Source organism: Gymnogyps californianus, chromosome 4 (assembly GCF_018139145.2).
Source record: "Gymnogyps californianus isolate 813 chromosome 4, ASM1813914v2, whole genome shotgun sequence".
In the NCBI taxonomy this organism is placed as follows: Eukaryota; Metazoa; Chordata; class Aves; order Accipitriformes; family Cathartidae; genus Gymnogyps; species Gymnogyps californianus.
Genome location: NC_059474.1, coordinates 59,013,933 through 59,026,873, shown reverse-complemented (window position 1 = coordinate 59,026,873; position 12,941 = coordinate 59,013,933). Strand labels below are relative to the sequence as shown.

The following is a 12,941-nucleotide window of genomic DNA, read 5'->3' as shown; positions in this document are numbered from 1 at the left end:
TATTCTGTAAAGCCATCAAAACACAGGTAACAAGAAAGATTGCTTTTTAGTAGGGCTTCAGTGAGCAAATGGATTCACTTCCATGGTGGTGTGAGGAGACAGATTCTTCAGAATTATTCCAGGAGAACAAAAATCTAATTCATCAAAGTCATCATGCCACAGCTGTTACAACAATCTATCTCCCGCTGAATGCTAGCCAGCTAATTTTTGAGAAGTGACATTTTTCACAGTTTATTGTTTTCTCATCAACATGGCACCAACCACATCAAATATATTCACACAGTGATGTTGGCGTTGATGAATTAGCCATGTGCTTTCTATTTACGGATACAGGATTTTCAGTTTCTTCAGGAGAAACAAGAACTTCTAGGCAGAATGTAGGAGATTTCTCTCTGGTCTGTGTGTATGTTCCCCGTGTTCAAGTACTTGTTAAGCTATGCTGGAATTCAGTAGCATAATGAAGTGTTTTTATGGAAACACGTAGTTCTGCAACCCTTCACGAGACTGTTTTTATGGATGAGTGAAGCGTATGGGGGTAAGCACTTTAAGATCACAATTTCAATACAGTTCATTTTTTAACAGCAGGCAGTTACAATGTGCTGTTTCTCAACTCTGTACCATACATGATTTGCCAAGATTAGGCAGGTTCATTTTACAATTTTCTTTTTTTTCCTCCTGAAGAAGTATCTGAGCATCAGTTAGGTATTTCATACTTGGAGTTTTAGTCTACAGTAAAAAATGTTAGTCAGTGGTAAATAATCTGTTTAAAATGAACCAAAACAAAACAGAGTCTGCATGACTCCATTCTTTACTATAACTTGAACTATGTTGCTCTTACTCTTTCTGGGGTCAACAGTAGTTTCCCTTTGCAGTAATTTGTCATACAGATATGACTGTACAAATGTTGCAGATGCTGGTGAGATGTATAGGCTACAAGGAAAAAAAGAGTGTCTGTCTGGAAATAATCTTCTTACTAGCCTGATGGATGAAGATAACAAAGGTGCTTCACTGTTTTGGGGTTCAGAGTCATACTTGGCCCTTTTTTCCTACATATTTGCGGTGTGCGCAATGTTGGCCATGATAAATAGACAGATGTCTGCCTACAGTCTTTTAGAAGAGTTTGTTCCAACTTAGATCCGCCCAGTTCTTTCTCATGTTTTTTTACATATATATTTCAGCAGGAAGAGCAGCCATAGTGCTCAGATACTCAAAAATGCATCTGCACCACAAGAAACTGCCTGTCAGATTTTCTGCATAAACTATAAAAAAAAAAAAGTATCTCAGCAATTATTTTTCAGCTGTGAAATATGCTTTTGAAAAGCTGTGACTATAATTTTTCTTGCATAGAACTCTTTGTACTCCCTTATTGTTACCATATGCAGCGCTTTTTTTGTAGTTCAGCCACTCACTGAATAACCAAACTCTGAACAATTTTTCTTTCTCCAAATTGCTTACTTCTAGACATAACCAGTCCATCTCATAATTGCAAAGGAGCTATTAGAGTATTCAGACTGCATGTAGGGCTCCCGGCTAGGAGTCTTGTAATCTAGAGTGATGTTGCTCCAAGGAAAAATTTTGGAGACTGTACCTGGCATTTCTGGTTTATTTTGGAATCTTTAAAACTGTCCTTCATCTTCCATCTTGTTCCATTATTGATGATTTTCATCATCTAATTTAGGCTAATATGGACACTAGAGCCACTTCATGAAATTCATAGCTTCAGGTCGCATGTCCTTTTGTTTCTTGAAATTCAAAGAAACTAAAAAGTATGAAAAAATGCAAACATTTTCTTTTCTGTAACAAGAACAGCAAAATACATGTAAGATTCCTGCCAGTTCTGCTTGGCAGCTTACTATTAGCATTGGCTTATTGCTTTACATGCTGCATATTTCTCTGTACTGAAGGCACTACACTTGACAGGTGATTTAAAATATAAATTGGAATAACTTCTGATTACCTTTATGCTCATGAACTGAAGTCTCAATATGGAGAGCCTAGTCTAGGCATGGTGTAGCTTTTCTGGCTGATGGAGATGTAGTCTGGAACCTTAATCATGGTGCTGCTATTCTTCATTCTCCAGGTTTCATCAGGACCTTGCTTCTGAGTCTCTTCTATGATTCCAGGGTATGCTTTGAGATCCTTGTTGGCTTGATAAAGGCAATTTTGTAGGAGTTTTTTATGACAGAGTTAATACATGGCTTGCAACCAAATGAGAGATTGCTGGAATGACAGGATAAGGCTATGAAGGGCTTAAGAATGCACTTTTTTCTTTCTTTCTTTTTTTTTTTTTTAAACTGAATGTAGTTTTTCCATTGAAATAAAAACAATGTGGTGTATTGGGGAAGGGCTGTAGTTCACATCTTGAATGATTAATTTTGCATCAGTGTTTTGAATGAGTCTAGGAGAAGCAAGATGTTGTTTCTGAAGGCTGAATGAGATAGTCTCTAGCAGTTCAGACGGGATCCATAAGTTGCAGGTCAAGAAGATCAAGCAGCCTAACAGTGCTGTGAATTACGTTGTTTTTTAAAAAAAACTTCATTTAAAACTCTAAATCCCTACCTTGGAATACATTTATACTTATTTTGCAATCTCCAGGTGACGATCCATCTAGCTGAGTTTTATGTCTCAGGTAGTAGCTAGTATGAACTACTTGAGGGAATAATTCAGGAAATTCTGAAATGAACTTCTTTGAAAGAGCTTTGTAGTGCATTTGTCTTTGTCAGTATTTTTGCTTTTTGTGGTAAAAGGGTTTTAGACAGCAGGCTCAGCTCATCTTTCTTGTACTCTTGTAGTTCATTCTTTCCACAGTAAAATTTTCTCCAGCCCAAATGATCTGGATTATTTGGGGGTTTTTTTCAGTAATGTCCTGATTGCTGGCCAGAGAGACTTGTTGCAGGTTGATTTAGTGCACTTTTTCCCTCCCAGGCTTGGAGCAAGTGACTTCTGTACCTGGGCTGTTCACTCACATTGCTCTTAACAGCAATCACTTCCAGTCATTGAAAAAGAACCAATAATGTTTCATCAGTATGAGAAATTTAGCTAGCTGATGAGCTTATCATACTCACTGCCCACATAAGCTCTAAAACAAAAGTTCACTAAAAAGAAATCTCATCAGACTTGCCAGGAATGATATATCCTTGCTAGGAATACTGTATTGCCTCTAATTAAAGTCAGCCTTGATAAACCTGTAATTAAACAAATGAGAGAAAAAGACAGACATGGAGATCCATCATTTTAATGGTATCATGATGAGGAAACCTGACAGTTGTGGGTTTTTTAACTTCTATCAATCTTTAACTAAAATAGGTGATTTGAAAAGGCAATGTGTCATCTTTCACCTGACCTGAACTTAGTGGGGATGATCTGCAAACCTGCTGTTTGAGACAATTTTTTTTTTTTTTTCTCCACATAGGTATTTTTAAACTCAGTCTGACATAGTAACAGACATGCAGCTCATACGGCTACTGTAAGGCTAGATTCTTGCTTTCTTCTGAATCTCCTATTGTATATGTATAGACATAAGAGATTTTCAGGCAGCTGCAAGTAACAATTTAACAATCGAGCTTGCTGTAGATTGTTTAGAAATGTGGAATAATTTAGTCACATAATTTTATCAGGATAAGAGTTTCGGAATTCTGAAATGCTGCTGTGATAATCTAAATTAGTATATCTTAAAACTGCCAAATGTGTGATCTAAAAGATTTTTAAAACATTACTGGGAGATACCTTAAAATGTGATTTTTTTTTTTAATTTCTTTTTTGATAACTGAGTACCAAATCACACTCTTATTAAAGTCAATGTGAAAACGCACTTTTAATTTAGTGCACTACAAACTGAGCCCAGAAAATACTTGTATGCTGGCCAACTTCAGCTATGGCATTGTTGTGTCTCACTAGCTTTATTTGTTGGGCCAACACTGGCATCAGAAATGTTGAAATAACCTCGGCCACTTATTTGTGCCATGAAGTTCCAGTAAACTGAAACATGATCTAACATGGTGTTAATGGGGCTCTGTTCAGTTTTCTATATTCATATCTCTCTCTCAGAGATGCAGACGTGTCTGTATTAATTTTGTGTATGCAGAGCATTTCAGACACCTATGGTCTGCATTGGGAGAGATAATTTTTTCCAAAATACTTGATTTCACACCAAATAATCAGGAAAAACAGTGAGTCATCAAAGTTTGAGAAATCATTACGCGTTTGGAGATGATAATTGGCCTGCTTGTAATGTATTTATACACAAAACTAGAATTGGAGTAATTTGCAATGTCAAAATTTTTCCTCATTCTTTCCACAGAGAATGTGTTTGCAACAAATACATTTCTCTGCATGCTTCCAATGAATATAAACCTACCAAAATTATGCACTGTTAAAATACGCCAATCCATTTTATTTAAAAACAAAAAACCCCCAAAAACTTCCTTTAGATAGAGAGTGGTCTGCAGTTTATAAAGAAGAGATGATGTCTGTTTTCTGTTTATTATGTATCTCCTTGTTCACAACTCAGTCTTCTGATGAGTATTCCTTAAATGAAAAGGATCGCTGAAGGATGAGTGAAGAAGTTAAGAGTAAGAAGATAATTTGTATCTTCCTCTTTTCCTTCCCTTGGAAGATTCTTTTATCACATAGTAGATTTCAACATGTGATATCTTTTCTTATCTTCACTTTTCACTCAGAATTTTCCAAAGAAATGAATATTGCATTAAAGGTGCCTAAAGTAATAATATTGGCTATCTTTTTGATAGGAACACTCTAAAGGTTTCCGATGCATTTGCTTACATATTCAATTTCTAACAATAACCCCTAAAATCCTTGAAATATTTACCTCCAGAGTAACCCATATGTAAAAACATACTGCTTAAATGGAAAACAACTGATTTCGTGTAGCATTCAAAATCTGACTAAAAATATCTTTCTTTGAGAAACATTATATTTACAGTATTCTTGAGGAATGGAAGCTACTTTTCACAACACCAAACTGCAATGGCACTTATATTCACCTTCCTCCTATGTGTTGTCTCTGTCCATGTTAGGGTTATTAGATAGGTAGTTAGTGCTAAGTAAATAGTTGGGCATTATTTGGAAAAAAATCTACTGCACAAACATCTTTGCTTTTGAGGATCTTGGGAAAAAAGTTTATGTAATACCATGAATAAATATCCAGTAATAGCATACATTTAAAAATGGTAGTAGAAACCTAGAAAAGAAATGCATAGTCCAGAAGAAACGTTTTCAATACCATCTGTAGTATCTACAGTAAGCAAACAATTAGTTAGTGTACATGTCTGCTGTATAAACCTACTCATCCCTTTCTCTTTCATGATGCATTGTCTTGTCTAGTTTTCTAAAATGTTTTACAGGGATTGTGTTATAGAAGACTATGTATTTGGTACTTGTTGTAAAAAATTCCTTGCTAATCTGTAGTAGCAGTTATTTAGAGAACAAAGCAGAAAGTAGTTTGAACTATATAGCGCAGTTCTGGAGACAATCAAGTTTAAGTCAAAGACAGACTATAGTTTGAAGTCTTTCAAAATGAATGAAAATGTCTTTGAGTATGCTGTGAGACTTCCAGTGCAATGACGTAATGAATTTCAAGAAATGTTGTCATACATAGGATTTTTCTCAGTGCATCCTGAAGTAGCCTTATGCACTATTTCAGCTCATCTTTCTCACCCAGCCTGTATCAGTTGTGGAAATTCTAATTGTTTCCATTTTTGAAAAGTATTTTCTCTCTCTTTCCAACACTAGAAAGAAGTAATTGAGGAAAGAAGGAAATTACCATGTTTTGCTGTTAAAGATGTAGTATTTTTATAGTGAAAGAATATTATTCATTTTCACACTAATGATCTCTTCAGAGATAATTTTTTTCCTCCTGTAGGGCAGTATGTCTCAAGCAAATTTCTCTTTCTTCTCCTATTCTATAAAGCAAATCCCAGAAGACTTTCCCAGGCTTCAGACCAAACAGTCCTGATACAGATGGAATCATGGGGGAAATACTTATTATTTTCCATTGTGAGCGGGTACTTCTTTTCAGTCTACTGGGAATTTCTGATTCTTCTTTACTGAGACTCTTCAAGATGCTACATACAGTTCTTTAATTCAAGCGCAGGAGCTATGTAGCATGGATAAAGAGCAGGCAAAAATTTAACAGTAGTTAAAAGACCTAGCATTGTAAGGGAGCACAAATAGTATTTTTTTTTCTGTGATAAAGAAACGTTCCCTGAAAACAGTGCTTATATGCAAAATACAAGCACTGCTACAGCTGCAAGAGCTGTTGGGTGGTCCCTCTAAGCCAACAATTTGACCCCGTAATGAATTTTCCTTCTACAAATACTTGCATAATTCTTTTCTGTATTCATTCATCATAAGAATAATTAAATCTTTTGGGCTAAGCTTGCAGCAGACCAAACAGTTAAAGTTAGCTACTGGCCCACACAGCCCCCTGGGGAACTTCATATACTTACCATGACCTTACTGTTGAGTGTTTTAACTGGTAATATCTGTAGTTTGCTTTCTAGAAGTAAATGTATTCATAGCCAGGGTTCAGCTCAGCCTTCGTTTTTGCACCTGCAACAGACTGTGTGTGTAAATATTACTAGACAAATATCCCGTAGTACAGTGCTAGAAAAATCTGGGAAAGCTAGTAATTTGCAGACTTGCCTTGATTTTTGGAGTGTATAGTACCATAGCTATTTAGCAAATTTCTAAATATGAGAAAATTAGTAAGTGCTGTATGTGTGCTGCACGTGTGGGATCAAGAGGCACTGAGGACGCATAATAATAAAAGCTGTCCTGTTAATGCAGTTGGAAAGTGTTGCTTTCTTTGTTGGATACCAGGGAAGAACTGTTCAGAAATAACATTTGAAAGATATTGTAGGTCATCCCAACAGTCAGAAACTTTCCCAGGACATCAGCATATAAAAAAAGTAGTGGTCATGCAGATAACCAAGATGCTGGTGACCCGCTTTGCACTCTCAGCATGTCATATACTCATGATGTGACAGGAAACCACAGTAAGAGCTGGAGGGAAAGAGAGGTAAGGGGTTTTATTCCTGTAGGGCTTCCCAGACACTGTAACTTGTTATTGGATCTGACAAGTAGGTTAGTGCACAGGCTTCTTAGAAAGCCAGTAATGTACCAAAAATCATGAGTTTCACAATATGTACATCCAACTGATGTCCTCTTTCTTACTAAGTATGTCTGGAATTTTTGGCAGAGTCCACAATCTGGGCTGGGAGAGGACAGATAGCTAGGGAATTCATTAGATTGATATGGCATCACTTTTTCATAGTGTTTGTTACTTTCTTGATAGCTCATTGAACTGACTTATTCATATGGCTATAGTACCTATTAGTAATTGTGCAGAAGGTAGGAATATGCACCTCTGGGTGAAGGGGTCAGTAGAACCCCTGCAGACCTGATTTAGACCAAACTATTACACTTCGAGTTTTGCTCGCAAGCCAAAGTAGTACTCAGAAAGGGGGCAAAAAGCGGCAAAGATAAAATGGATCAACGTAAAACCAGCAAACATGTTATGTGCTGTCTTCTCAGCAACAGTGTTCCCAATCTAGCGGTATAAGCAGTCAGTCCTAAGGGGCCATATGCTTAGGGAAGGCAGTCTTGAGAAGAGTGCCTGTGAAGCTCCAGGGGGAAAGTCTAGCTGCAGTGCCAGCATTTAAGAGAAAACTTCTCTCTAGCAGACATAAACTAGTGTCCCTTTCACATGGGGCAAAGACCTGAGAGCTCACAGTTTCACCCTAAAAGAGGAGTTCGGTAGCAGAAACAACTTCTCTGCCTGCTCTTCCATTGTCAGTGAAAGGTAACTTGACTGTTCATTTGTCAGAAGACATAGCAATTAAACATCAAATTTAAAATTAATCCAACTTTCTCTAGCCCTCTTCTCTCTCCTCTGATCACCTAAACATGCAGTTGATGCAGAACCAGTTACTGAGTTACAACAGCATACATCCACATTAAATCCTTTCTAGAATTGACATCCATGTAACTGGAGTCAACCTCTGGACTCTGAAGGAAATAAGTAACTTGTAAAGTATCAGTGAGGATAATTCCATGTTTCCAAAGGGGAAAAAAAAGAAAGCAGAATAAGGCACAGGACTTCTTGACCAAAGTATAGGCGGAAATCTTTAGTACCTCAGTGAACTGCGTGAGCTGAAGTTTCTTATTAACTATTATTATTGTAATGTTAATTTAAATACAGATTAGTTAAGAGATTTTAAGTGTTTGCTCTTTTAATCTTGCAACCATGTGATAAAAGCATTCAGTAAATAGGTTACCTATTCTGTTTTCTCAGTTATTTAAAGAAAAATACACAAGCCAGATGCGTTATTTCATATGTTTGGTTATGTTGTGCCACTGTGATTTGCCAAACTAACAATTCCTTCATTGCATGTTGAACCTGTCTTTCGTTAAACACCAGTTATTGCCTGGCTACTTCCCACCATGCTGTTTTTATTAATTCTGTCTTAGGTCTGCTTCTTTTGTTGTTTCTTTTCTGTGCCTTCATTCTCAAAATATCTTTAAAGTATTGCCTTTAACTGCTGACATAGAGTTATTCATCTTCTAAAGCCCACAGTATTCCCCAAGTCTGTATATTTTTCCTCATCTTCAGTGTTCCTCTGATTTAACTGTTCCGTTTTGTTTTGACTTTTGATTATCCCAGGGTCCGATTGGTATGGATGGAAAGCTGGTAGGTGATTTGTTCAAAACCAGTGTAATTTAGGTCTTGCACATATTCCCTCATTGCTTTTTTCATTACCCATGCTGAAATGTATATTAATCACCTATTGGCTTCCTTTGGCATAACTTATTTAAACCTCAGTAGCACAGATTTTTAACAGAGTGCCAAAAAGCCGCTTCAGTCTTTTGTGTCTATCCAAGGAAATGGAGGTCAGCCATGCTACTCCTGTTTCCTTATCATTTTGTATGTGGATTAGATTGGAAGACAGATATTCCTACTTGGGTCCTCTGTCCAGAGAATGGTCCACAAGGGTAGTTTGGTGGTGCCTTTCAAAGAGCAGGATATTATTTCTGACCACATATCTGTGACTCTTGCTGGTTTCCTTTTTCCACAGGTTCTTCATTTTTGTGTTTAAATTTCTCTGCCTGGATTTTGTTGGCTGATTAGATCTGAACAGCCCCATGTCTCATTTTAAATGCATTTGTATGCTATCCCAGATATTTTTTAGGGAGAAGCTACTTCAATTAAGTTAGAAATAACGTTTAATTTTATACAATGCATTTGTAAATACATTTGTATTTGTGTATATATTTGTATATCCATATATTTGGATGTATGAGCCTGGATGTTTGTTCCCAGCTCTTTAAAGATTAAAATGGTGCAAAAGATGTGAAAATCCAGTTTCTGCACTTTCTCATGTTATTGTTTTTCTCCCTCTCTCTCTCTCCTTTTCCAGGACAGCCCTTTTCTCTGATACCCTGAATACATCTTTTCTTTTCTGTCCTTTCGCTTGCTACAAGACCCGTTTCCTTTGCAAGCTCAACTTGTTAACTTGCAGTGTCAGCTTCCATTTTCTTCTCTTAAGAGTTTTTCCTGTGCTCCTTGAGGTCTCTTTCTACTGTTAAGTAACTTTTCTGCAGTGTTTGCAGCTGCCAGTCAATAAGCTGCTTCTTTAATCTCCTCTTTTAGCAGATTGATAGTTTACCTGTTGACTTCAGCTAGACCTGGCTACACCATATATGGAGGGTTTTTTTCTTTTAGTATCATTTACATATCAGCAGCTAATATTAGGTTAAATTGCTAGGAAGGGATTAACTGTCAACCATAGAAGACCTTCCATCATGATAATTAAAATAGGCTACCAAACTTAACCTCTTTCTTTCCTGCAAAATAATGTATTAAGTCAGCAAATAAGAATATAGAAGGGAAAATTGTTCTGAAGATTTTGCTGAAACCATGACATATTATACAGCTATACCCACTGTAGTAATGCAGATTAAAAAAAAAAAGTAAAAAGCAGCAATCAGTAGTGGATAATCAAGTACATGAGCAATGATCCAGAGGTTCAAAGCAGCAGCCACTAAAATACACCTGATCAGTTATCAGTGTTGAGACTGATCTGTAAATGCATGCAAAGAACAGCAGTCAGTTGGTAGCTACAATCAATGAATAAATTTTAGAGTATGTAACACATTTTAATAAAGAGATGTTCAATAGAAAAAAGTAATGCTGACTTCTCAGTCTTGAAGAGTATTTTCACCCTGTTTGTTATCTCAAATTTAGAGAAATGCTTCCAGCTAAAACATTTTAATCAACAGGTAACATGCATTGGGAACGATTTACGCAGTAATGAGCCAGAGTGATTTCAGCAATCCTGGAGCCCTTTTGGGAACACAAGCGTATTAATTGAGATTGAGCTTGCTCAAATGAGTTACAGTATCAGATCGTATTCATGTTAGAGGGTTTTTTAATGAACACAAAAGTAACTCATGGAGCTTTATTCCTGACCCTTTCACAACATACAAAAATAAGAGAAGGCAAAATGCACAGCCCCTTTTTCTTCTCCCACACTTTGAATTGTTGTTGTGTGACAATGACCGTTTACAATAAAAAAGGTCAGTATTGTGATGCTTCTTTCTACCCATACCTTTGTAAGCAGAGCTGATGAGTTCCATAATATAGTACTTGCTGCATTCTCTGGTTAGCGTTACTTACTGGATCATTAGTGAGAAGGGAAAATTATACTGTAACTGCAGTAGCTAGTAGGGCAAGGAGTATCTAAGAGCAGACAAAAATATTGAAGGATTGGGAACAACTGAAAAAAACAGAAAATAATTACCTTCACTAATGCAAAGTTCCTTCCATGTTCAAGGAGCTCATAGCCAACAGGATAAAAAAATCCTGCTATGAGTACTTTTGTATTCAGCATCTGCATTTACAATTAAATGCAGGATAATTGCAATATTGACAGCAAACATAAACTAAGAGTAATGCAACTATTACGTTCCACATTATCTCATAGAGTTCTGTGTCACCATGAAAAGCAATTGTCCTATAAAAATTCAGTTTCCAGCTTTCCTCTCTCTGTATTGCAGACATGATAAAAGAGTAATTATAAATGTACAATAACAAAAAGGCAAACTGGTAACACTGTTGAGACTGAGAGTAGAAAACACTTTCATGGGAGCATGATTCCATCCCTGACATTCAATTCAGGGTATGTTTGTGTTATGTGTCTATGTCCCTTATATCATACACATAGCGTATACCATGTGGACACTTAGTAGCCTACATGTCTAAGTTAGATTGAAAAGTGTCAGTTTTCAAATTTTTTTGATTAAAAATATATGTATTCTGTTTATTTACTTTCTACTGCTTTAAATCAACATTTTGTTGAAACATTTTGGCAGTTTCAGACTTTCATTTATTTTTTTTTTTAAATATGTATGTGTTGGAGACAGTCTTTAATGATTTGGTCAAACTGTATTGCAACTTTAGATATACCTGTGAGACAAACATATTGTGAGTTTGTATATAAAAGTTTGCATGCATAGGTCTCAGTTTAGTTAATTTATACAAATTTATTGTACAAGCTGCCCAATACTGCATCAGTAAGCAATTCCTGATGATTTTAGGATCAGGTATAGCATATAATAACTTAAAACCTGCTGTGATAGGAAGACTGAGGCAAAGGCTGAGTGCTGAGGAGTCCCAATCATATTCATTAACCCAGTGTGATGTATAACTTCATAGAACTGACCAATTCAGAACACTTTACTTCATATTAGAACTGGCAAACCTCAGCCAGTATTTTTTTTGCCTGGAAACCTGTATAGTGCAGTGTTGTTGTAAGAAACTAATGCAAAACGGCAGCTGCTACAACAAGGAATGCTTCAGGCTGCCTTCAGTGTAAGGATTAGATAGCACAATAATTCTGTATTTTACCATGATTCCTCTGTAACATTATTTCTAATATTTCTTGTATTTAAAAAAAAAATCTTTAAAACTTGCATGTGAATTAAAATAGGTTTTTCTGGTTTTTAATTTAGCACAAAAAAATCTTACTAGTTACTAAAAAAAGGATTTTTCTTCAGCTGCTTTTCTTGTAGATAGTAGTTCCCAGTTGAAATGCTTCTCCCCGCCCCCCCCCTCCTCCCCCCACCTTTAAAATCACACAGAATCACAGAATGGTTGAAGTTGGAAGGGACCTCTGGAGGTCATCTGGTCTAATCTCTCTGCTCAAGCAGAGCCATCTAGAGCAGGTTGCCCAGGATCACCTCCAGATGGCTTTTGAATATCTCCAAGGATGGAGACTCCACTATCTCCCTGAGCAACCTGTGCCAGTGCTTGGTTACCCTCACAGTAAAAAAGTGTTTCCTGATGTTCAGACAGAAAAGTTTCAACTCTGTGTAGCAGTACCTTCTAGCTAAAGTGAAGAGATTTTATAAGACTTATAAGAAGTCTCCGTGCTCAGTTTCTTTCAACAAAAGGAAATGTAGTTTCAATTCAACTGAAATATTATTGAAGTGTCATAAAACACTAGAAGCTAAGCTAGCCCTAGGAGTTTAAGAAATTCTCTCTTTATAGGGAGAAATATATAAATATTTGTCTCTGTCTTACAGTGTGAGCTGATTATCTGGGTGGTTGTAGTTCATAGTCACAGCTGCTACACTGTTTTGTAATATAATTCTGCTTCATGCAAATAATTTGTAATGAGTGGGCTAGAATAACTGATGACTTTCACTGGCTTTCCTAGGCTAGGGACCTTACTGATAGGAAGTCTGCTCTGTAAGGGCTTGCAGCAACAAGAGATAAATGCAACTCCTCAGTATGCAGAGGGTGCCGCTCCATTTGTCCAGGGGTGGTCCAAAGGTGATGTTGATAAATAAAGAGAGGAGCTGTATCAGCTGCCTCTTGGGCTGACTAACAAGGGTTCATCTACTGCTGACTTGCTGGTTTA

At 36.6% G+C, this 12,941-nt stretch overlaps 1 protein-coding gene across 1 annotated transcript in view; it reads left to right on the top strand.

Moving 5' to 3' along the window:
- The window catches only part of COL25A1 (collagen type XXV alpha 1 chain), a 325,074-nt gene that overhangs the window by 185,306 nt on the left and 126,827 nt on the right, over window positions 1-12,941 (top strand). The window contains exon 6 of the mRNA XM_050896370.1: window positions 8,684-8,710. Coding sequence (XP_050752327.1) covers window positions 8,684-8,710 — 27 coding nt within the window. The remainder of the gene's footprint in view (window positions 1-8,683; window positions 8,711-12,941) is intronic.